The sequence below is a fragment of the Schistocerca gregaria genome, chromosome 7 (genome assembly GCF_023897955.1).
Source record: "Schistocerca gregaria isolate iqSchGreg1 chromosome 7, iqSchGreg1.2, whole genome shotgun sequence".
NCBI classification, from domain to species: Eukaryota; Metazoa; Arthropoda; class Insecta; order Orthoptera; family Acrididae; genus Schistocerca; species Schistocerca gregaria.
Genome location: NC_064926.1, coordinates 415,412,152 through 415,437,113, shown reverse-complemented (window position 1 = coordinate 415,437,113; position 24,962 = coordinate 415,412,152). Strand labels below are relative to the sequence as shown.

The 24,962-nt window shown below is 42.3% G+C and overlaps 1 protein-coding gene across 2 annotated transcripts in view; it reads left to right on the top strand.

The window, feature by feature from the left end:
- Window positions 1–24,962, top strand: part of LOC126281485 (lachesin-like) — a 737,825-nt gene that overhangs the window by 501,489 nt on the left and 211,374 nt on the right. For both annotated transcript variants that reach the window (XM_049980483.1, XM_049980484.1), the window contains exon 5: window positions 6,908–7,036. In XM_049980483.1, the coding sequence (XP_049836440.1) occupies window positions 6,908–7,036 (129 nt within the window). The remainder of the gene's footprint in view (window positions 1–6,907; window positions 7,037–24,962) is intronic.

The following is a 24,962-nucleotide window of genomic DNA, read 5'->3' as shown; positions in this document are numbered from 1 at the left end:
AATGACTGTATTCATTCTTGACATTGTTTTCTCCGTCAAGGAAGGAAGACTTACACGGCCTGCTGAATGGAATGGACAATTTATTGTGCAAAAAAAGTGTGGATTGGAGTAAAACAAAGAAAGACAAAAGTAATGAGGAATAGCAGAAATGCAAATGGCGACCAAAGTAGACGAAATGAAAACATTCTACTACGTTCCAAGCAAAGTAATACTCAGCGGGAAGCGGGAAGAACAAGTATAATGCACTCAGCGAGTTTTTAAGTAATAATATCATGGCACACAATCTTTAGACCTCTTCACATTTGACTATAGTGAAGAATAATTGTTTCTTTGTGTAGACAGCATAACTGAAACAACATACTCAGAAATATAGCCATAAATGTAACATATTTTGTAAAACACTTAATTTTGTAGATATTTAAAACCTTTCATCGGTGCCAGTAAATTCTTGCAGATTACTGAAATGTATTTTTTTTAATACTAAAAATGTAAAATACTAGAACAACTGATGTTTCCGCCGTGTCGCAGCTACTATCCACTTGATAGAATTTAAACACCTGAGGAGAAGCTTCATCAGTATGAAGCATTTTAAACGGTGTCGGAAGACCCCTGACATCACATTACTAAGTTTTTTTGGCCCTAAAATACCACTTGTGTGCTTTATGTGTGTGCGTGTGTGTGTGAATAATCTTCAACCATTCTCATAGGTAATAATGAATGTACCCTGGTATTCTAGAGACATGCAAAATGAAAAATGTAGAAAGGACACGAAAATGTTTCTAACGCCGTATGATTTGAATAAACACCTTCAATGTAGTCACACAGTACACAGCGTCATACTAATTAGCGCAATGGGATGAAAATAGCTTACATTATTCAAATAACAAACATTACATAAGAGGATAGATTCCTATAAATATTTGTTACCTTCTAGCTTATAGCAATCTTCTGTGCTGTGGAGAAGTTTCCATTATCGTGTACTCACCAGTGCAAAGTCAATTCAGTAGTTAACTACCTAAAAATCACTTTCTACTGCTCCAGTAAGTCTTGTATGTGAAATAATAACCGCCAGCGACATAGTGTTACCACGTGTATACTGATCAGCCAGAACATTATGACCACCTCCCTAACGGCTGGCGATTCCATCTTCGCTACACATAACAATGACGCCGCGACGTGTCATTGACGCACGCCTTAGTAGGTCGGTGGAGTGAGCTGGCACCACACCTGCACACGCAACTCACCTAATTCCCGCAAATTCCGGCGAGGGGAGCGATGGGCACTGACGCCACGTTCAATCGCATTCCAGACGTGTTCGATCGGGTTCAGATCCGGCGAGTTCGTGGGGCCAGCACATTAGTTGGAACTGGCCACTGTGTTCCTCGAACCACTCCATCACACTCCTGATCTCCACATGCTCCAGTACCGTGTTGAAAAATGCCACTTCGCTCGGAAACCATGATCGTCATAAAAGTGGTACGTGGTGTGCAAACTGTGTACGATACTCCTTGGCCATCGTGGTCTGTTGCACGAACTCCTCTGGATTTCCACGTGAATGTTCCACAGATCATAATGGAGCCGAAGCTAGCTTGTCTTCACCCAACACTACAGATGTTAATGAGCTGTTGCCCTGGAAGACGACGAATTCGCAGCCTGCGATCGGCATGATGAAGGAGGTATCGGGATTCGTCAGATCATGCAACTCTGTGCCATGGCACCAACGTCCAGTGCCAAAGGTCACGTGCCCATTTCAGTCGTAGTTGCCAATGCTGAGGTTTTCATACCGGCACATATATGGGTCGTCGTCTGTGGAGGCTCATCGTTAGGAGTGTTCGGTGCACTGTATGTTCAGGCTGACTTGTACTCTGCCTAACATTAACGTATCATGTCAGTTCCACCACAGTTCACCGACTATCCTGTTTTACCAGTCTGCCCAAGTTACGACGTCTGACATCTGTAGTGAGGAATGTCGAAAATGCCGCGAGATCTGGATGTGATTTCACTTTGGTTTCACCACGTGTTGTAGACACATGACAGCACTCTTCGAACACCCGACAAATCGTCGAGTTTCCGAAAGTCACCACGACATCGCAAAACGCCCTCACGCTAACTCAGATACATCACGTGCCTTTTCCATTCTAGACACGGACAGCACGGGTAGTGGTACTACAGGCACCGTGCTAGTGTCTCATTAGCTGTCATTCCCCGTCATGTGACGCTGTTATCTCCAGGACGGGTTTGTATCGATAGTAGGTAGGTGGTCATAATGTTTAAAATATCAGCAACCAGTGACACAGCAGTGCGTTTCGTCTTACCTTATTCAGTTCCTGAGAAAGTTAATCGCATGCAAAGATGTTGTACTTAGTTTTTAGTTACCCTCCAGCCATAGCTCACTGTACGTAAACTTTATTTTACAATGACTTCCATTTCAGCTGTCACTTTGTCAAAAATCACTACAGAAAGATGGCGATGACCTATTTGAGGCACATTTAAGTAAAGCATGAATAAAGGGAATGATATTGGTCAATAACTATGTAATACTGTTATTCCTCACAACTATGTACTCAGATTAGAGTCTTGTGATTAGAATCTGAATTACAAAACCAAATTACTACCATCATAAAAGTAATCCAATATTATCCATAGAAGACTGGTCTTTCAATTTAAGATATAATGGAATGAAATGTGGTTAAAAATGATACAGTAACCAAAAACTTAACAATTCGCTAATTCTTCAAACCTACCCCTCTGCATGTGAAGACGGGGATACAAAAGAACAGTCTGCGTACTTCCAAACTCTAGAACGTATTTCAGTATTGATTATGAAGTGGAATGATCTCGGAAAGTCTTCTTGCATGTCGTAGAGACTGCTTAAAACTACGGCTCTCCGTCAAACGAAAGTGATTTCATCAGAGAGGGTGCTTCCTCAAATTTACCGGTGGCTCTCGAACCAGACACACCAAACACTTCATGGCACTGAACAGCGAATGAAACGGCTGATTTCCTTCGAACAAGGAAGACTAGGCATTCAACTGGCAACGCCGCACGCTATTGTCTAACGGCAAATCACTGACTAAAGACTAAATTACGATACAACGGTTGAGCAAAGAGTTGGCAGAAGTATCTGAATCGATATATACTGAAGTCAGTATCTGATACATAAATGTAAAACAATTATTACAGATCGAAAACCAGGTAAAATACTTGTGAAAAAATGAAGGAGCCGACAGGCACCTTGCAACTGGTCTATGATAGCGACAAGCTCCTGAACCTGCGTTTACACGCTGTTCATAGTGAAAAAACGATGCCACTTGTGCGTACGCTGTTTGTTTTGCTCATACTCCATGGTGTATGGAGAGTGTAAGAAGGATGCAGTTTGTCCTTGTACGGTGTAATCGAATGGCCCGCCCGGTTAGCCGAGCGGTCTGACGCACCGGTTTCCGGAGTGGTCCCCGGCACGAATCCGCCCGGCGGACTTGCTTCGAGGTCCGGTGAACCGGCCAGTCTGTGGATAGTTTTTAGGTTGTTTTCCATCTGCCTCGGTGAATGCGGACTAGTTGTCCTTATTCCGCTTCAACTACACTATGTCGGCGATTGCTGCGCAAACAAGATCTCCACGTACGCGTGCACCACCATTACTCTACCACGCAAACATAGTTGTTACACTCGCCTGACTTTAGACGTTCCCTGGGGGACGGGGGAGGGGGTCGTTGACCGGGGGCCGAACTCCACAATAACAATAACCCTGGGTTCGGTGTGGGGCGGCGGAGGGGTGAAGTCGACTGCGGTAGTCGTCGTGGGGTTGTGGACCACTGCTGCTGCGGCGGCGATGGGGCCACTCTGTCGTTTCTAGGTCCCCGGTTAACATACAACATACAACGGTGTATGCGGAAAGATATTCCAATAGACGTCAACCACCTCGGCAATTATTCATCAAAATCTTCAACGAGTTACGTGAAAGTGGAAGTGTAACACCTGGACAACGTAACAGAAGGAAACAGATGATGATAGAAGAGGGGCAAATTAATGTCGTTGCTTCTGTTGCAGTCAGCTCCAGCGCAATCACACGTGGGAGCATATGAGTCACGCAAGTGTCCTATGCATTCTCCATCGACATATTGAAACGTCCCCTTTGAACAATTTATACACGACTGTGCTTAAACTGACACACAATATTTTTAGCGCAACGCAATCTGACTTCAAAAAATCCCTACGAAAGAATGGCCCTGAATAACATTAACGGGGGCTATGTAAGGAGGCTGTTTAGGTTTTTTTATTGGTAACGCCGCCGCCACGTAGCGCTCTGTATGAAAATCACTGGCTTTGCCGTGTGCAGTCTGTGGCTAGTTTGCATTGTTGTCTGCCATTGTAGTGTTGGGCAGCGGCAGCTGGACGTTAACAGCGCGTAGCGTTGCGCAGTTGGAGGTGAGCCGCCAGCAGTGGTGGACGTGGGGAGAGAGATGGCGGAGTTTTGAAATTTGTAAGAATTGGTGTCATGAACTGCTATGTTATGACTAGTGAGGTAAATTCATTGTTTTTTCTCTATTAAAATCTTTCATTTGCTAACTATGCCTATCAGTAGATAGTGCCTTCCGTAGTTTGAATCTTTTATTTAGCTGGAAGTAGTGGTGCTCGCTGTATTGCAGTAGCTTGAGTAACGAAGATTTTTGTGAGGTAAGTGACTTGTGAAACGTATAGGTTAATGATAGTCAGGGCCATTCTTTCGTAGGGATTTTTGGAAGTCAGACTGCGTTGCGCCAAAAATATTGTGTTTCAGTTTAAGCACAGTCGTGTATAAATTTTTCTAAGGGGACGTTTCAGTATATTCCACCTTATCACATCTCTCTCCATCAAAAGCTGCATGGAACTGATTTTGAGAATCGTGTTAACTTCTATGCATGGGCAGTAAGACAAGATACTCCAGATATGTCATGTATCTTGTTTAGTGGTGAAGCCACATTTACCAGTCGTGGCAAGTAAACCGCAGAAACGTGCAATATTGGTCTGCTGACAATCCCTATTCTCATCGTGAAATGGAACGTCAGGATCCCTGGAGTGCAAACGTGTCGTGATATATAGTGAACAATTGACTCTTAGGGCCATGGCACATAAACGGAACTCTGAATGCGCACATGTATAGCGTCCTCCTAGCAGACCGTGTTCTACAGGTGCTGTAAGACGTATCTCTGCACTGAGCAAGGTGGCGTAGTGGTTAGCACACTGGACTCTCATCCGGGAGGACCACGGGTTAAACACGCATCCTACTGTGTCGTCCGAACAAAGTACAGCCAGGACAAAAGCACCACAGGCGCAAAGATGCGAGCTGGTGCCAGTGCCATAGAGACTCGGCATTTGCGCGAGTTCCATCAGCGCCAGGGCCGGCGCTGAAGAAGGCGATATCGACATCACCTCGGCCAGTTACCGGCCGAGTACAGTCTGCCAATGACCGGACGACAACGGACAGAAGCCTACTCGGAAGAGAGAGCAGTTCTCGCTCACTTGGTTATAGCTCAGGGCGGACTTAGGGAGGGAACGTCGTTTAGTGAACTCCTAGGACTGAACAGACAGCTGTTGTAAATTGCATTTGCTATGTACTGTGACGTTTTCATACGATTACTTGCACTTAGCCATTGTGTTTTATTGCAAGCAGTGTTGTAGATTTCACTATTCAACATATCACAAACATAACCAAACATTTTAACTCATTTGTCTGAACTTGTTGCTGATTTCTTACATTGTTGTACAACCTTCCATCTCCTATCCTCTTACCTACCTGTGGGCACAGCTGTGTAATAGGGGTAGGGAGAAATCGTCTTCGCAGTGTACTGCACCAGAAGCCGTTTCAGGAGTGAGTGAGTGAGTGTGTGTGTGTGTGTGTGTCTGTTTCAGTGTGTGCACAAGCGTACATTCAGAATCTCCTCCAAAACAAGATCGATTTCAACGAAATTTGGCTCAGAAACAGCAGGTCACATGACTATCACCACTATGTCGTTTATAAATTGTAGCTTCAATAGCAGCGCAACTAGGGGCGAAATCTTGTATTTTTCAGCCTGTGGTGTATAGTCTGCCATGTGTGATAAACAATGTGTTGGATTTTGTATCATCATGGCTTATTATCTTGCTTTGTATGGCGGCGTGTTTGTCAGGGGCAAAAAAATGATTTTCAAGCCATTGATGTGTAGCCAAGCCTGCATGACAGGCGTGTTTGAGTTGTAGTATCGGTCTGCTTTTTAGAACGGTATTGCATTGGCTACATATTCTGATGAGCATGACTGGGAGCAGGTTACGATGGGTAGACGAAGGGATGGATAGACTGAGGAGGTGAGTAAATAGACAGAGAAAAGGGAGGAGGAAGCGAAGCATGAGGCAGGTGGAAAGTGTGAAGGGGTAGTGGGCTGGTGGGAAAAAAAGAGGGGAAATGGAAAGGGGGAGGTAGATGTATTCAGAGAAGAGATGCAGGAAATAGAAAACCCTAGATAGAGGAGAAGGCGTAGAGGCAGAGAGTGGGTAGAAAGAAAATTAGAGAGGTAGTAGGATGATGTGGACAGACAGAGGGAGGAAGAGGTGGACACAGGGAGGGGAATGGGGAGGTGTGTTACATGCATGAGTCGAACGTTCAAGCAGGCGAAGCAGCTGGGGAAACACTGGTAAATTATGCTAACTGTGACGTTGGTGGTCTTCTGACACCGTTAAAAATGCAAAATATTGAAGGACACACTTTCTAGGTAGCTAGTCCTTTCTTACCGAAAGGCGCCACCCACAACAGGATGTAAATGTTACTTATTTTAGTTCTTAACAGTTTAAGTATTTTATAATTTGATGCAGGAATACACCCAGCAGAATTCTAATGAGACTGACACCGGCAGCGGCTGCCTACCAATGTTGTAAGGGGTGCTCGGTGTTGCAGTGGACACGTACAACGGGAGCACGCTGCCCTTCTGGCGCATGGACCGCCGCCAGATGGGCGCCTTCCTGTGCATCGCCTCCAACGACGTGCCGCCCGCCGTCAGCAAGCGCGTCACGCTCAACGTCAACTGTGAGTACCTCGAGCCGTGTCCACTCTGCTTGCAGCACCCCTCAGCACTTCATACACCAAAGGCGTTCTTTCAGCTGTTGTCCTCTGCAACTAGAGCTGCTGCATACTTTCTGTACTCCTTACTAAGGAACGAGTGTTCCACGAGGCGCTAAGCAACGCTTTTTTATAGCCTTAAACGTTCAGTTACGAGCGCATTCTTTTCCCTGTATGCAAATCGCTACCGAATAGCGCTGAATCGCTGGGTTTCATATTCTTTCAATTCTTTATTCCCTGCTCCCTTCGTGCCGGCTTCTTAGTTTTCACATACTGCCAGTGCCTTGTGCTCAGAAAAGCAAGTAGTTTTTTCTCCCATGTGCTGAGCTCGATTATAAAATTAATTTATGACAAGATAGGAGAGATTAATTCTGTTATACAACGTGTCGGTATATTGCTGATAATGGTAATTACATTACATTTATGGTAATATAGTACCCATTCTCAATGCGTAGAGTTCAAAGAAGTAAACTGTGCGATTTTTCTTTTTCACACAAAGCCAAGAAACATGACAAAGAGTCTGATTTCTGTCGACAATCATATTAAGCATAGTATCATATTCAGTCAGAGAAGAGTCCCCAGCAAATTTGGAAATAAACATTTACTAACGAAACATCGACCTAACTATGACGTTTTGTATGAATGAGAGATGCAGCACCGGCCACGATAATGCAAGCAACACAAAAACAAGGTTCAAATGGTTCCGAGCACTATGGGACTTAACATCTGAGGTCATCTGCCCCCTAGAACTTAAAACTACTTAAACCTAACTAACCTAAGGACATCACACACATCTATGCCCGAGGAAGGATTAGAACCTGCGACCATAGAGGTCGCGCGGTTCCAGACTGAAGCGACTAGAACAGCTCGGTCACATCGACCGGCAACACAAGGACCACCATTTTTATATTGCAGTCAAGCGATGATCTGGGTACCATTCTTTACGGGACTTTACCTGCAGAGCTATAAAATGAAATCTGAGATCGAGATATTCCTCCAACCGTGACATTTCCTATCTCCAAATACCCTTTTGGTGCACTTGTATTAGAGGTTGTGAGTCCGTCGTCTGTCACGTTACTCGTTTATCATAAGGCATCTCAGCGCTCATTGCTCAACTGCGAGCATTTTATTAACCATATGCGCTTTACCAACTGTGTTTTTATTATGATATACCTTTCATACTTACACTTCATATGAAGTAAAATGGCCATTTTTGTAACAAGATCGGTTATATCGTATGATGGAAGTATTATACTGTTGAAGCAGGTTATCTTAGAACAATAAAAATATCTACACTGTGGTCGAGACGTACGACGTGTGTCCTTCATTTCCAGTGAACTATTCCCCTAAGTGGTAATCCTATACGGGCCAGTCACATTGATGTGAACACCACCTATATTCGACGTCTACGTCCAATAAGCAGTCACAGAGGCAGATGACAGTACTAGCATTGAAGGGCACATAAAGTGCGTCCGTGTAACGTGCAAAAAGTACAGTAGTAATGTGGAAACGGAGTGAATTAGCTGATTATGAGAAAATGAAACTCTGGCAGCCATCCTTACGATTTTATTTGTTTTGTTGCAACCAGTTTCGGCGCTTCAATGCGCCTTCTTCAGGCCTTAGTTGATTCAACAACATAAATAAAATCATAAGGACGTCTGTTGGCGTTTCATTTTCTCCCATTAGTAATTGGCCGTCGTCTCAAAGACCTCATGTCAAAAGGATGGACATACAAAATCTCAATTAATTTGACGTCTAATATGGCATGAAAATACAAGATTTTGCGCTAGTTGCGCTCCTATTAGAGCTACAATTAGAGCTAGACCTGCTATTTCTGTGCCAAATATCGTTGAAATCGATCTTGGGGTTTTGGAGGAAATTCTGAATGTAGACTTCAGCACACACTGAAACACACACACACACACACACACACACACACACACACTTCAGTCTGGAACCGCGTGACCGCTACGGTTGCAGGTTCGAATCCTGCCTCGGGCATGAATTTGTGTGATGTCCTTAAGTTAGTTAGGTTTAAATAGTTATAGGTTCTAGGGTCTCATGACGTCAGATGTTAAGTCCCATAGTGCTCAGGGCCATTTGAACCATTTTGAACACACACACACACACACACACACACACACACACACACACACAGGTTCAGAAAGGGTGAATCACAAACGTGCATAGCAATTAATGCAGAAATGAAAGGTGCTGTTGATATGCCCTCCATGGAAACTGGCACCATCCAAAACCGGCGCCGAGGCAACTGCGGCTCGTGACTGGCCACGGACTCAGGGGTGAAAGACGACAGCGGTCTAAGAGTGAACAAATGTGTAACTTTTCAGCCACAGACGGTCCAGATGGACCGAGGGGCTACCAGCGGTGTCCCGTCAACGACCGTTCAGCGAACGTTACTCCGGAAGCATGTCTGCAGCAGGCACCTGGTTCATGCACCCATACTGACTGTAAATCATCCGCAAGCAAGGCTGGTATTTACGTACCAGTATCGCAACTTGACGTCCACTGTGTGGCGACGACTCATCTTTTCAGATGAATCATTTTTTACGCTCCATTGGCGCGAAACGTCTGTATGCAAGCACCGTGTAACAATCGCCGGAAGGCTCCAGGTCGGAGGAGGAAGCGTTGTGATCTGGGGAATGTTTTCGTGGTATTACCTGGGCGATCTCATCGTTATGGAAGACACAATGGATCAGCACAAGTATGTATCAATGCTTGGCAAACGTGTACACCCCTACAATGCAGTTTGTTTTTCCACGGCACGATGGCATTCAGTAGCAAGACAATGCAGCCTGTTACACTGCTCACTGCGTACATACATGGTTCGAAGAGCACCGGGATGAATTTACCTTACTCTCCTGACCACCAAACTCTCCAGATTTAAAACCAATCGAGAATCTTTGGGATAACCTCGAGTAGGCTCTTTGCGTCATAGATCCTCAACCGAGGTACCTACCATAGCTGGCACCAGCACTAGAGTCGTCATGGCTCCACATCTCTAGTGGTACCTTGTAGAGCCTCGCGGACCCTCTTCCTGCACGACTCACTGCGTTGTGCGCTGCAAAATGTTGTTACTAAGATTTTTTACACATGGTCACATAAGCCGGACTGGAGAGTTTGTTAAGGTGACTGAGACACACTGATAAACCACAACATTATATCCCCTACCCACTAACACACGGCCGGCCGCGGTGGTCTCGCGGTTCTAGGCGCTCAGTCCGGAACCGCGCGACTCCTACGGTCTCAGGTTCGAATACTGCCTCAGGCATGAATGTGTGTGATGTCCTTAGGTTAGTTAGGTTTAAGTAGTTCCAAGTTCTAGGGGACTGATGACCTAAGATGTTAACTCCCATAGTGCTCAGAGCCATTTTAACCACTAACAGACGAAACGCCTTCAGGTGGCGTCGCTGCATCATGATTAAAGAAAGCACATAACTGAAGCATAGATGAGTGGGGAATAACTCTAGTGACGATACGGACCGAAAGAGGGCAAATCCACTGACATATCTGATCAGTCAGAACATTATGACCATCCACCTAATAGCCGGCAAGCCCACCTTTGGCGCTAATAAGAGCGGCGACGCGTCGTGGCATGGACACATTGAGGCCTTGGTAGGTCGCTGGAAGGAGTTGGCACCAAATTTGCACACACAAGTCACCTAATTTCCATAAATACCTCCCACGGCTGCCCCCATCGGAGGTTCGAGCCCTCCCTCGGTCATGGCTGTGTGTGTCGAGCCTTACCGTAAGTTAGTTTAAGGTAAATTAGGTAGAGCGTAACCTTGGGACCGATGACCTCAGCAATTTGGTCCCATAAGACCTTAACACAAATTTCAAAATTTTCGGAAAATTCAGGGCAGCTGGCGATGAGTTACATCCCCGATGGGTTCTACCGGCTTCAGATCTGGCGAATTGGGAGGCCAGCGCTGTTGCTGTGACCCCCAAACCACTATCACACTCTTGGCCTTGTGACATGGAGCATTATCGTGTTGAAAAATGCCACTACTGTCGGGAAATATAATCGTCATGAAGGGTAATAGATGATCTGCAATCACTGTACGAAATTCCTTTGCCGTCGTGGTGCTTTGCACGGGCACCCCTGGGCTTATGGATGCCCACGCGAAGGTTCCGCAAAGAATAATGGAGCCATCGCCAGCTTGTCTCCAACCCGCACAACAGGCATCAGGGAGGTGTTCCACTGGAAGACGACGGATTTGCGCCCTACCATCAGCATGATGAAGAAAGTTTCGTGTTCGTCAGACCATGGAACGCTCTGCTACTGCACCAACGTCCAGTGCCAACGGTCACGTGACCATTTCCGTCGTAGGTGCCGACGTCATGGTATCATTATTGGTGCCACGGAATCTCAGATGAGTTTCCCCATAGCATAAAGCTGCTCGCACTGACCTGCGTCCATGGCGCGAAGCATCTTTCGAGCAGTCGTTGGTTTGGATGACGGCATAATCCGGACGGTTCTCGCATGCATTAGAAAATATAAGGGAACATCTTTCCTGACGCTGTTGTGGTATATTGTGCTACGAAGGAATTACTAATCTCCTTTTACTACACAGAGACGGTTTTCACTTCTTATTGACCAAGAAATCTACTGTAGGCCGGTTGATACTAGAAGACGGTTTGGTCGGTATTAATTATGTAATCTAGGTCAAAATTAAAAATGAGTACTTCGGTCTGTATCCGGAATCCTTTCGCAGCTGCTAATACTTTGTCCATCATCGCGAACTGTTTGGAGTTGTTCGAATATTTACAATTTCAATTAAGACCTGGGCTGTGACCTACGTGAACATGGCTGTGGACCACATGCATCACTGGCTGGTCCCAGCGGAGGTTCGAGTCCTCCCTCGGGCGTGTGTGTGTGTGTGTGTGTGTGTGTGTGTGTGTGTGTGTGTGTGTGTGTGTGTGTGTGTGTGTGTGTTTGCCCTTAGGATAAGTTAGGTTACATAGTGTGTAAGCTTAGGGACTCATTACCTTAGCAGTTAAGTCCCATGAGATTTCACACACATTTGAACAATTCTGAACTTGCATCACTTCATGCTTCATGTTTCTCCCTACGACGATGGTATCGTCCTGCAGGAGAAATCGCTGCGTCATAATGGTTTGAAGTGCACAATAGTGGGCCGGCCGCTGGCAGCCGAGCGGTTCTGGCGCTACAGTCTGGAACCGCGGGACCGCTACGGTCGCAGTTTCGAATCCTGCCACGGGCATGGATGTGTGTGTTGTCCTTAGGTTAGTTAGGTTTAAGTAGTACTAAGTTCTAGGGGACATATGACCTCAGCAGTTGAGTCCCATAGTTCTCAGAGCCATTTGAACCATTTTATTTTATTTTATTTTATTTTTTTTTTTTTTTTTTTTTTTTTTTTTTGCACGATAGTGAACCCACGTTGCTGTCTTGATCACCAAATTCGCCTAGTCAAAACCCAATGAAAACCGTTGTTAAAATTCGGGATGAAACCTTCATCCGTCCTTTATTCTGCATGCTTCGCTACTAGTTTCAGTCAATGACCATTATCGAGCTCAGCTGGCATAAACGGCAGGAAAGTTATACCGTAATTAAAGTTGACAGCTATCACCTTGGCAGTACGGGTTCAGATCCTGCTTCTATACGCTCTTCTTCTTCTTCAATTTCATCGTACTGAATGATATGATACGGTAGTAGTCGTTTTCAACGCAATAATTTCATTAGTAAATTAGTTATTACAGCAAACTTCCTTAATGTGCGTATTCCCTCTGTTACTGAATAGATTACAGAATAGTCTTACTCGCTATTACTTGCATCGCTTGCTGTGCTGGAATGGAATTCCGGACGGTATTTGTTACAGAAGCAACCGACACAAATTGATAAAGTACCACGCAATTTAATGAAAGCTACTGCCTTGCAGGACACGGATTTTTCAGAAGGGTTACGGAAAAATCATTTCGTTTGGATTCAAAAAGTTTGTTATTGCTTTGAATTCCTTCGATGAGACCCACGCGCATTAGTTCGTTTCTATGAAAGCAGGTTCTATAAATTGATGCAGAACTAACGAACGAATTTTAATGGAATATTTCTTTCGAAGCAATTTCTCTATTAGTCTTTAGCGGGTTCGGACCATTTTCTGCCATTGGTCGTGAAAATTGTAACATTCCTGTAAAAGTAGACATCACAGGTTTGGCGAGGTGGAGTGAAAGTGGGTGGCATAATCTGTATGTTGCAAGGGCTTGCATTTCTTTTATCCTCAAAGATTTGATCATCAATCCACCCTCCCCATGGATCGATATTGCAAAGAAATTTTTCTTCTGTTGTACAACATTTTCGTGACCTTCCATGATTTTACGCAGGCCACAAACACATTTTTTAAAATTTGTTAGCCAACTCGTCAACTCCAAACTGTGACAAATATCCCGGATGGTTCTCGCATGCATTAGAAAATATAAGAGAACATCTTTCCTCACGCTGTTCTGTTATATTGTGCTACGAAGGAATTACTAATCTCCTTTTACTGCACAGAGACGGTTTTCACTTCTTATTGACCAAGAAATCTATTGTAGGCCGGTTGATACTAGAAGACGGTTTGGTCGGTATTAATTATGGAATCTAGGTCAAAATTAAAAATGAGTACTTCGGTCTGTATCCGGAATCCTTTCGCAATTGCTAATACTTTGTCCATCATCGCGAACTCTTTGGAGCTGTCCCAATATTTACAATTTTAACTAAGAACCACTAACGGAACACACGATTGAAGAAAGTATGCAGTAATAATTGTTTTACCAACGAAATTATTATGGTGAAAATTACTATTTATGAAAAAGTCTGCATGACGTATACTATTTAATGATACTGCATATGACAAAATTACAACAGGAAAAGAAGTAGACAGGATTTGAATCCATACCGCCAGCATGGCATCCATGCCTTAGCCGTTGCGCTACAGTCGTTTGGTCGAAACAGGACTAGGGTTAACGGTGTAGGAGATACACATAAAACTTCAACATTGATTTTCTCGGAAACGAAGGTCTGTCGCGTTGATAAGCCGTTAGCCAAATAATCAGGACAGGTACATCTACAACATACCTGACACTCATGTAAATCCGCGATTAACAGGTCTGAGTATCTCCTTGTGAGTAGGTTCCATTCGATAAGTGCGACTGGAAAAGAGATTTGAAATAAGCTTATGCAGCCTGTGATGTAATTCGTAATCTACTGCCTTCATCCATTAAAGCCCTACTGAATGTTTAGTGTCTATAACTCTGAAGCACGCAGAATGGAATATCTTTCCCTTAAATCCTGTATTCTAGTACAATTTCAGTAAAATAAGTATTTCACACATTTTATAGTTTCCTCAACACATTAATTATCTGTAACGGACACTCTAAATGCATTTGCCGGTACTGGTATCTATGAGTGAAAATAATATAGAATTCATTTAAATTGTTACTCTAATATTTATTGGAAATAGGATTACACATAGTTAATACTGGCGTAATAGGTTTTGTGGATGACTGCTTCGCTAAGCTGATCCATAACACCTGAGCTGATCCATAACACCTGATACGGGACGATTCTGAAAAGGTCATGCTACATCGTTAGGATAGCATTACTTGATAGAATGAGTGCGCTATTGCAGATGAGGCAAGGTGTCAATTTACCTCTGTTCATCGAATGGAACAACAAGTTTACGTTTACCAATCACTGCTGCATATATCACTATATATATGTACAGAGGCTGTTAAGAGTAAACTTGTCGTTTTATTCGATATCACTAACAGGCACAGTAAGGCTTAACAGACATTCACATTTAAAAGACATCTACATAGGCAATCTAATGCAAGTATAAGGCTGTGTTATAACTAATTGATAGAAACTCGTTGAAGTATAAATAACTTCACAATCTTTGATCACTAGAAAATTTTAATGCTACACACAAACGAAGAAGACAAAATCCTGGAGAATGATAAAATCGGAAAAACAAGTATTAAATTATATGCCAAAGTTAGTTACATCTATAGGGTCACTCACATTATGTTCTTTCTTCAAGTGAAGATGAGTCAAGTAAGTGTAAATACACCGATAAAAATTCATTCTATTTATATATGGGAGAGTTATCTAAACTGAACCACTTCAGAAATTATATTTGTTGCAACCTCAACAATAAGTTACAATATGCTATACTCGACTTCAGGATTTTTCTCTTGGTATCTGATGTAAAGAATGGAAGTGCTGGCAAAAATTAACAAATTACACTTAATTTTCTAAATATCTGCATGTGGTATAAATTAGGAATTTCATTTTCGCAATTAGTGCCAGTGGGTAAATAAATTGTGCCGCTCTTATAAACTATGTCTCTCGCCCCTCTCTCCACCCTGTCCAACAAATTTTACCTGAATCCAAATTCTGCATTTCATGAATCTCATTGTCTCTCATCCGATCTCCCTCGTACAACTCACTGTACTAATCATCTGTTTTAAGACTGCGTTTCTGTGGTGGCTCAGTTTCCTTGGCTAAACCTTCACTTTTGATGTGCTTAATCATTTCCCTCGGATTCAGCGGAATTTCTTGAATGGTCGCTCTCATCCCACTTTTTTCTGTCGGGGCTTCTTCTGGATTGAAATTATGGGGAAATCCGTTTCGTTTTGCGGTGTCCAACACAAGTTTTCTTACATCTGATACGCTTAAACAGAACATTATCTCTCTAAATGTAGGAAAATTATATTATACTTCTTTTTCAACTTGGAATCTAATTTTTTTAAATCTCATATGCATTTCTAGGTAACCTTCAGCATGCCTTTTAATTGTCAGCTTACGAACATTTTATATGAGTGCACGTTCATTAAATCAATGATAGCCCTTTAGATACACTGTTAGAGCTTGAAAGCTCCCCTTAGAAACATTAATGAACTACTGTACTGATAAACCTCTTACGTTATTTGATTTTGAAACAGCTGACCAGAACTGAGCGTACTCAGACATTTCTGTGTTTATTTATTCTGATCAACACGAAACTGACACACAATATTTTTAGCGCAACGCAGTCTGACTTTCAATAATCCCTACAAAAGAATGGCCCTGACTAACAATAACCTATACCTTTCATGAATCACTTACCTAACAAACATCTTTCTTACTCGAATTACTGCAATACAGCGAACGCCAGTACTGCCATCTAAATAAAAGATTTTAACTACTGAAGGTACTAACTACTGATAGGCATAGTTATCAAATGGAAGATTTTGATAGAGAACAAACAATGTATTTACATTAATAGTGTTCAAAATCATATATATATATATATATATATATATATATATATATATATATATATATATATATATATATATATATATATATCAGTTCATGATATCCAGCATTACAAATTTACTCTTTCTGATGGACACACTTCCAGATTGTCTGCTTTCAAAATTCTGTCATCTCTGTCCCCACATGTACCACTGCGGGCGCTCACCTCCAACAGCACAACGCTACGCGCTGTTCACATCCAATTGCCCAACACTAGAATAGCAAATATTCCAACAGTGCAAAACAGCCTCAGACTGCACACATCGCAGCCAGTGATTTTCATACAGAGCGCTACGTGACGTTACCAACATAAAACCCTAAAGAGCCTACTTACAGGCTGAATACAATTCCTCTGAGGTCCACCTTCCATACCGCCTTTCTTGCCATATTGTAATATAATATTATTAATTAATCAATGACTTAGAATCAAAAACGCATTAGAAAATTCACAACATCATTTCTAAAAAATTGTTTTACACTAATAATGCTAAATGCATTTTTAAAGCTGACTGTATGGTCAAGTTTAAGCTGTACCCGTACAATATCTGAAACATAATGCTGTACATTATAATCAGCGTCCTCGTTTTCTCTTTGTTTCCATCAGACTAACGGCAACGAATGCAAACTCATGGTTGTATGAGAACTATGGTTATTGCATGTATGTGTATTCAGACATAAATAAAGCTTTATGTGGCCACTTGCCTTATAATGCCAATTATGTTCCCTACTTAAACTAACTGTTAGATGAAAACTACTGTAAAATTAACGCAGTCTTCAGAGGATATGTCCCTGAAGACACACAATTGATAGCGGACAATATGGCTCCGATAAAATGTCGTAGAGTACAGTAGGTACGTATCTTATAGCAGTGGCACAAACTACTAGGTCGTACAATATAGGCAACTCTTCCCTGTGTTTACATCTCCCCTTCAGCAAAAATGGTGTTACGCAAATTCAGTTTATGAATGAAGAGGTAGATGCTTCTGTTTTTAAATAGGACGACTTCAGGCAGAATTGGCAATTAGTATCCAGTGAGTCTTGCCAACCAGTCGTGTATGCTACCACTGTCACCCAGACAATTTATCCATACATTTTAGACTGGTAACATGTTTCCAAAAATTTTTGGGTCGTAGCTATTAGGTGACCCGACGTGTTAGCCACGTGCATTAAAGCGCCCGTTACTGGCACACGTGGCGGCGCGCCGTTCTCGACTGTAATCCGTCCGGTGAATTAACGAAGAGGGCCAGAGTGCTGGCCAGCTTGAATGTGATTTATAGGCGGATTTCTACATCCGACTAATTGAATACCGGGCTGGTACCCAAGTCCCTCCTTAGTTACACGACTCGTAAGCATTCAGCGAACTTTTGCTATCTTTTACACGAGTCTCACTGCGCGCAGACAATTTGTGGTGTACATATTTCGTCGCGGTTGGTAAGGACTAAGGGGGTGCCGGCAGTAAGGAAATCCAGTCACCCTTTAATCTAACCTTGCCATATCTGTAAATAACCATGGCTACCCTGCCCCCACTAGAGACAAAGCCTGAAGAAGAAGAAGAAGAAGAAGAAGAAGAATACCACGATATCCCGGCTTTGCTAAATCCTTATGGCTTGTACTTCACACAGCTGGAATTGAAAACTAGCAAATAAACTGTGAGAGATATGTTTCTGTCGATAGGATTTGGTTTCAAAAAGCTACCGGAATAAACAAATCTTCATGTGCCAGCATTCATTTACTGAACCGTTCGCAAAGCCTAAGTTTTTCTTGTAAGTTTACCAGCCGATGGTATACACTTAGCTTCACGAGACGATGTTAAGGGAGAATGCTAGAAAGGAGAGAGAAGGATTAGGGTGTAACATTTCGTCTATGACGCGATCCTTAGAGACGGAGGGCAACCTCAGATTGGGGTAGGGTGAGGAAGGAAAACGGCCTTACCATTTAATGTGAAATAGGATCTTCTATCATTGTTCTTTAGGACTACTGGTGGATGAGTTCTTCAAGCAAATGTTCCAAGTATTTGGAGAATACTCACTGCAGCAATCTACAGGACTTGAATATTTCAGAGACACTGCATATCAACATTCACCACACTGACGGGGATGCATCACTCGCTAGCTAAATTCATTCGTTCCTCATCGAAGTTACTGTTACCACCGTACCAATAGTCCGGAAATTAGTCAGCAGAAGAACTTTGTACAGCGATCTGCAGTTGCAATTATCGCCACTGTGAGAGGACACATGAAAGTTATAAAGTTTAGTGAACAGCAAATATCACATGGTATGGCAAAGGAGCAATTGACACATAGTACATCCTAACACAATGAAACGATCAGAAAAGTCCGATGTGACACACTTTCCTGACTGAATAGTGTTTTTACAGATGGCTGAAGCTGGATATAATGATTCTCCCGAGTTCCGATAAACAAACTCAGGCAGACAGAGTGTGATATATCCGTTCAGGGGACAGCAGGTATGAAACGGAAAGTGTATGGAAGAAGAAACGAAAACACTGCATATTGAACTCTCATGGTGGAAGCAGAGAATATTGTCACGTTGCTGTTGAAATTATTTCATGTACTCACTGAATCACTACGAAATCATTGGCTGCGGCAATACCCTATGTCCATCGCAATAAACAACCTGGAATTTTCCTGGAACGTGGATCTATGAATATTTACTGTGTAACTGTTATGTTAAGAGATGGTGCAGTAATTACACCAGGAGAGATATACTAGGTTGGTAGGTGTAGTGGCATTATTTTCCGTAAAACCGTAAAGGACCAACAATATTCTCCCATCAAAGAAAATAGAAACAAGTGCTTAATAGAATTGGAGGGAAAGAAATTTGGGCCACAACTTTATTAACAGAATGGATTAACAGAACCTCAAGTTCTGAGGTATAAAGCAAGTCAGTCTGGTAATGGAAAGAATTTTGTGGGGCTTATGTTACAGAGAGAGTTGAGTACAGTATGTCCGAAAGGATACAGTTTATATTCCGAAATGAGACTTGCAAAGGACAGACTGCCGGCCGGTGGGGCCCGAGCGGATCTAGGCGCTTTAGTCTGGAACTGTGCGACTACTATGTTCGCAGGTTCGAATCCTGTCTCGGGCATGGATGTGTGTGATGTCCTTAGGTTAGTTAGGTTTAATTAGTTCTAAGTTCTAGACGACTGAAGACCTCAGAAGTTAAGTCCCATAGTGCTTAGAGCCATTTGAACCGTTTTGAACTAGCCGCAGATGGCCAAGTGGTTCTAGGCGCTACATTCTGGAACTTCGCGACCGCTGCGGTCGCAGGTTCGAATCCTGCCTTGGGCGTGGATGTGTGTGATGACCTTAGGTTGGTTAGGTTTAAGTAGTTCTAGGTGACAGATGACCTCAGAAGTTAAGTCCCATAGTGCTCAGAGCCATTTGAACCAGCCGCAGAAGTGAAGACCACCACCACAACAACAAAAACAACAATAACAACAAAAACAACAGCAGCGTTGACTATTCCATTTTCTATAACATCAGTTTCTTCAGTCTAGAAACACAAAAACATATCAACAGTTGTCTGTTATAAGAGCCATATGACGTGAAGTAATTACACAGACAAGTATTTTTATCTGGGCTACAATGTTCACTTTCAAGACTGGTAGAAAGAGCTCTCGAAACGACTATCCTTGTCCATATTAAATTGCTTAACTTTCAACTTAAATTCTTTATCAGAAATAACTTGAAAAAAGTGTTTTGCGTACGCGTGAGCGTCAGCTCTTGAAACTAAATAAAGGATCAAGGGACCTGATGTTTTCTCTGAATGTCTAAAATATTTTTCGCACCTAAATCAATGAAGGCAGACGGAATTCACTATGATTTACTGGGCCTAGACACGAAAACAGTACACCATTCAGCACGTTTTGTGGATTTACAACAAGTTGTGTCTGATTTTCAATCCATTACCGCTGCTGTGGGATCTAACACCCACACACGTAGCACGATACAGATACTTACTGACATATTAAACAGATTCCATCCTAGGTTAGAACATATTCGGATGGGACAACCCTAGGGAGGAGCTTGTTACTCAGTTCTGCAGGGCTCTCGTTCAGAGTAAAATGGTCATGTCTGCATATCAAGAAACATGGAAGCCTTGCAATCCCCTCTTCTATCTTCTCTCTCGTTCTAGTCCACGTTGTGTCACCGTAGGTGCAAGATGACTGTATAGATTCATTCACTGGGTATTCTCCAGCTAAGGTCTCTTCCATTGGAGTCAAATTATATCTTGTCTCACTCTATCTCAGATTTTTTTTTGTATACCACTTCGTATACCACATAAGGATGCTTCTAGAATATGGATATTCGACGGATTTGTGTGTGCGGATGACGGATTTCTGGATACGAACTCGTGCTTTCTGTATTACATAAATTCTGGTACGATAACGTGATAAAACATGTTAAATCACTCGCATGTTATCAGAACACCGAAAAAGAAACCTAGTTTTAACCTGACTCAAACCTGACGCATTCCACAATACGAAAAACGGCCAGAGCGGAAAGTTTTTACCTGAAATGCCTATTAACTATTAAATGATGAACATTATTGTACAGGAAAAATTATGTATCTACTCTCAGCAGTTCTAGGAACATATTTCGGAACTGCGAAGTGGAAGAACAAAGAAAGGATGCATATCTAAACCAATTACATTTTAATGATAACGTTGTACTACTTGCCTAAAGTGCAGATAAACTTCGGCAACGTATGCAGGAACACAGCTGAACGAGGTTAAAAGTTGACTTGAATATCAGCTGACTAAAGTAATTTACAAACAACACATGGAAATGAAAATAGTACAGATCAACAACGACAACACAGAACCATCACCAAGATTTCTATTTCGAATTGTTGAAGACAACGACCGGTTGGTCCGGAAAATATATACTAAAGAGTAAATGGAACGGACGAACTGGAAGAGAGAAATGTAGCTGTACTAACATCTAAATGGAAGTGGACCGAATACATAGCTACCCGAATTTAGGGTTGATGGGTCAAGGAATTTAGTTGTCGGATTTCCTCAAAAATTATTGGGTAAATATCGCATCTATCGGTTTGGTATGAGCTGCAACTACATTCTTGACTTGTTTCCAGCCTCTATCAAATAATCTGCAAAGCATGATATATGGGAAAGTGAGATATTATGCCACTTATCAGTATTCATAGGATTAAAAAGACGGGTAATACACATAACCTACAATATGAACAAGATTCCAGGGGGGTGGGGCGGTGGCAAATAAGAGTGGAAGAGTAAGAACGAACTGAACATATTAAAATGGTGTATGAAAGAGATATAGTCTTTCGCCCCGCTGTTCAATCAGTACGTCGAGGAAGCAACTACGGAAATAAAAGAATGATTCCAGACTGGGACTGAAATTTAAGGTGAAAGGATATCAACGATTAGATCTGCTGATAACATAGCTACTCTCAGTGAAAGTGAAGAAACATTACAGGATCGATTGAAGGTAATGAACGGTATGAGTACAGAGTATATTGAAGAAAGAAAAGGGTAATGAGAAGTAGCAGAAATGGGACCACCGACAAACTTTACACCATAATGGAGGATCACGAAATAGATTAAGGAATTCTGCTACCTAGACAGTAAAATAACTCACGACGGATGGAGAAAGGAGGACCTAAAAAGCAGGCCAGCACTATCATAAGGGCCTTCATGGCCAACAGAAATTTACTAGTATCAAATATAGGTCTTAATTTGAGGAAGAGATTTCTGAGAATGTCTTAAGAAAAGCACCGTATGGCAGTGAGATAAGGACTGTGGGGAAAATAGATCAAAAAAGGATAGAAGCGTTTAAGACGTGGTGCTCAGAAGATATACTGAAAGTTAGGTGGACTAATAAGAAATGAGGAGGCTTTCCGTAGAGACGGCAAACAAAGGAGTACATAAGAAACACTGACAAGAACAAGGGTCAGGACGATAGGACATTTGCTAAGACATCAGGAAATAACTTCCATGGGACTAGAGTAAGCAGTAGATGGTAAAAATTACAGAAGAAGGCAGCGACTGTGATACATCCAGCAAAGATTAGTCGACTTAGATTTCAAAAGATGCTCTGAGATGAAAAGGTTTGCCCGGGAGGGGAAGAATGTACTTCAGTTTAAACACTCTCTTGAAATTTCAACATTTCATTCGGTATTCTCGGAGAAGAATGCCATAGAAACTGAGTAGCTCAAAGTTCAGCCTATGCGTAATCATCCGGATCAGTTCGTCCGAGTTTGGTACTTATGTATTAATATTTCTACGCCCTGTATCCCATAGAGTCACAGTACGTAGTTGCCGTCGAACAAGCAATTGATGACCCATGCTAGCGTAATGTGCGATATACGGTGGTACTTTTCATTCACGCCTGACTATAATGTGATATCTATTCAGGGTGTCAACTACCATATTGAGGGTGTTATTGAATGGATTTTTTAGAATTTAGGCAGTTGTAACAGCTCGAACATTTTTCGAAAATGGGGCTTACGACATGAAATGTGAAATCGAACTATTACTGTATTGTGAGAAACACTTCTTTTCCTGTTTTAGTGATAATGCTTCTGCTAATTCTGTAGGGTAAATGAACCGACAGTTGCAACGAAATAAAAGAATCAAATTTGTGTCTCGACAGCTTCGAGACGCCGAAGCTCTTAACAATAAAAGACGACTGCCACCTTTCATTAGCGATAGTGTAACATCGAATGTAATTTTTTTTTCTAGTGTTCAGCGCTCTCCTCTTACGGTACTAAACATTGTAAATATCGGATAAATACGCTCATCTACTGTTACAACGGGCTCTGAGAACACAGTAGCCCTTATATATCTCCGTAGAAAAAAGTCGCTAGCGGTAAGGTCAGAGGAGCGCGCTTTCCGAGGAACTGGCTTCCCCATCCAATTAATCCTCGCCTCAAGATGGCTGTCAGACGTGGTCGAACACACGACTGAAGTGCGCTGCAGCGCCGTCGTACTGGTACCACGTACTAGCGCAGAACCGCAAGGGAACATACTCGTTCTTCAGAGGTGGAGGCAGGCCATTCTTCAGAACGTTCAAATACTGTGCTGCAAAAAATCTGATAAAACGTATTGTCCAATACAGTAGTCTCCAACAATTGCGGACCATCACCGTTCAACCTTTATTAGAGTCCTGGTCTCGCAACTGGAAAGACCATAGTCCTTACTATACAGATAGTTCTTGTTAAAGTTACGTCTCTTCTTGTCAAAGCTTTGTCAGGGTTGAACAAATTGCCTCTCTGCCAAGTAACGAGCAGCAGAAGTTCGGTAGGCAAGATAACGGAACATGGAAACTATCTCCATTGTTCATCCTCCTACACGCTGTGAAGACACTCTGTGAAGTGATAGATGCTGTGGCTATAATTTTGTTATTCTTGGAATTGAGAATTAGATTAGCCTTTGCACTTCCATCTTTCACCTTCAACAAGAGGGTCTTCAACTCCTCTTCACTTTATGCCTCGACGATGTTATCATCTGCACGTAAGAGGTTATTTTTTTTGTATGTCATCTATTTTAATTCCGGTTTCTTCGTCATCTAAGTGGACGTCCTCATATGTACTTTGTATACAAACTAAATAAATAAGAAGACAATATGCACCCGTGGCGTACTCCTTTCTGAACTTTGACCTATTTAGTTGATCAATATATGTTTCTCACCATAGATTCTTAGTCACAATACGGATTCCACGTGAGGTAAAGCAGGTGATCTGGTACTCCCTTGTTTTGAGTGCTTCCCATTATTTATTGCGGTCAGCGGCAATCCAAGTCTTTAGCATATTGGATAAAAAAGAAATAAATACCATTCTGGAATTATCTTGCCTTCTCCATAATCCATCAGATGTTGGGAGTTTGATCTGTGGTCCCTCATCGTTTATGAAATCCAACTTGTGTTTCAGGTAGCTCTTGGGCTGTGTAGGGATGAAGTCTGTTTTGCATGATTTTAAGAATGAGTTTGCCTGGATGTGAGATATGTGCGTCTGATCAGCGATTTATTGTTTTTAATGTTAATAAACGAATGCAGTCCACAATAGCGTCTTCTTAACTCAAACTTACACAGGAGTGCGATGGGTGCAGGCCAAATCAATGCAAGTGCTCACGAAGACATTAATGATATGTAATAATTTGCGCGTTGCTGCTGCTATTCACACGTCATGACCCAAACCCTTGTGTTCAATTCTGTCAGTAAACGACCTGCCTTTCTACGTTCACACAAGCTCTCCCGCACACACATCTCGCTGGAGTGTAGAAGAATTGTTTCCAGAATTCACCTTTCGACCGAGATTTAAGAAATTTTCTAAGATATTAAAAATGAATAACGATCCAGAAATCCAATATGGAATCTTACCTTCATCGGGAAATATTCATTTAGAAATCAGCATAGTTGACCTGTCCGGCAAAGAAATGAAAATTTCTTGAGTGTTGTATTTTAAAGAGCTTGCAGGTAATTTGTATAATAACTCGTTTTTGTTGAGTTTCTCGTTGTTCAATGGAGATGTTCTGTTTCCTTTCTACGCATTCCAACCAGATGTTATTGAGTCAGAACTCTT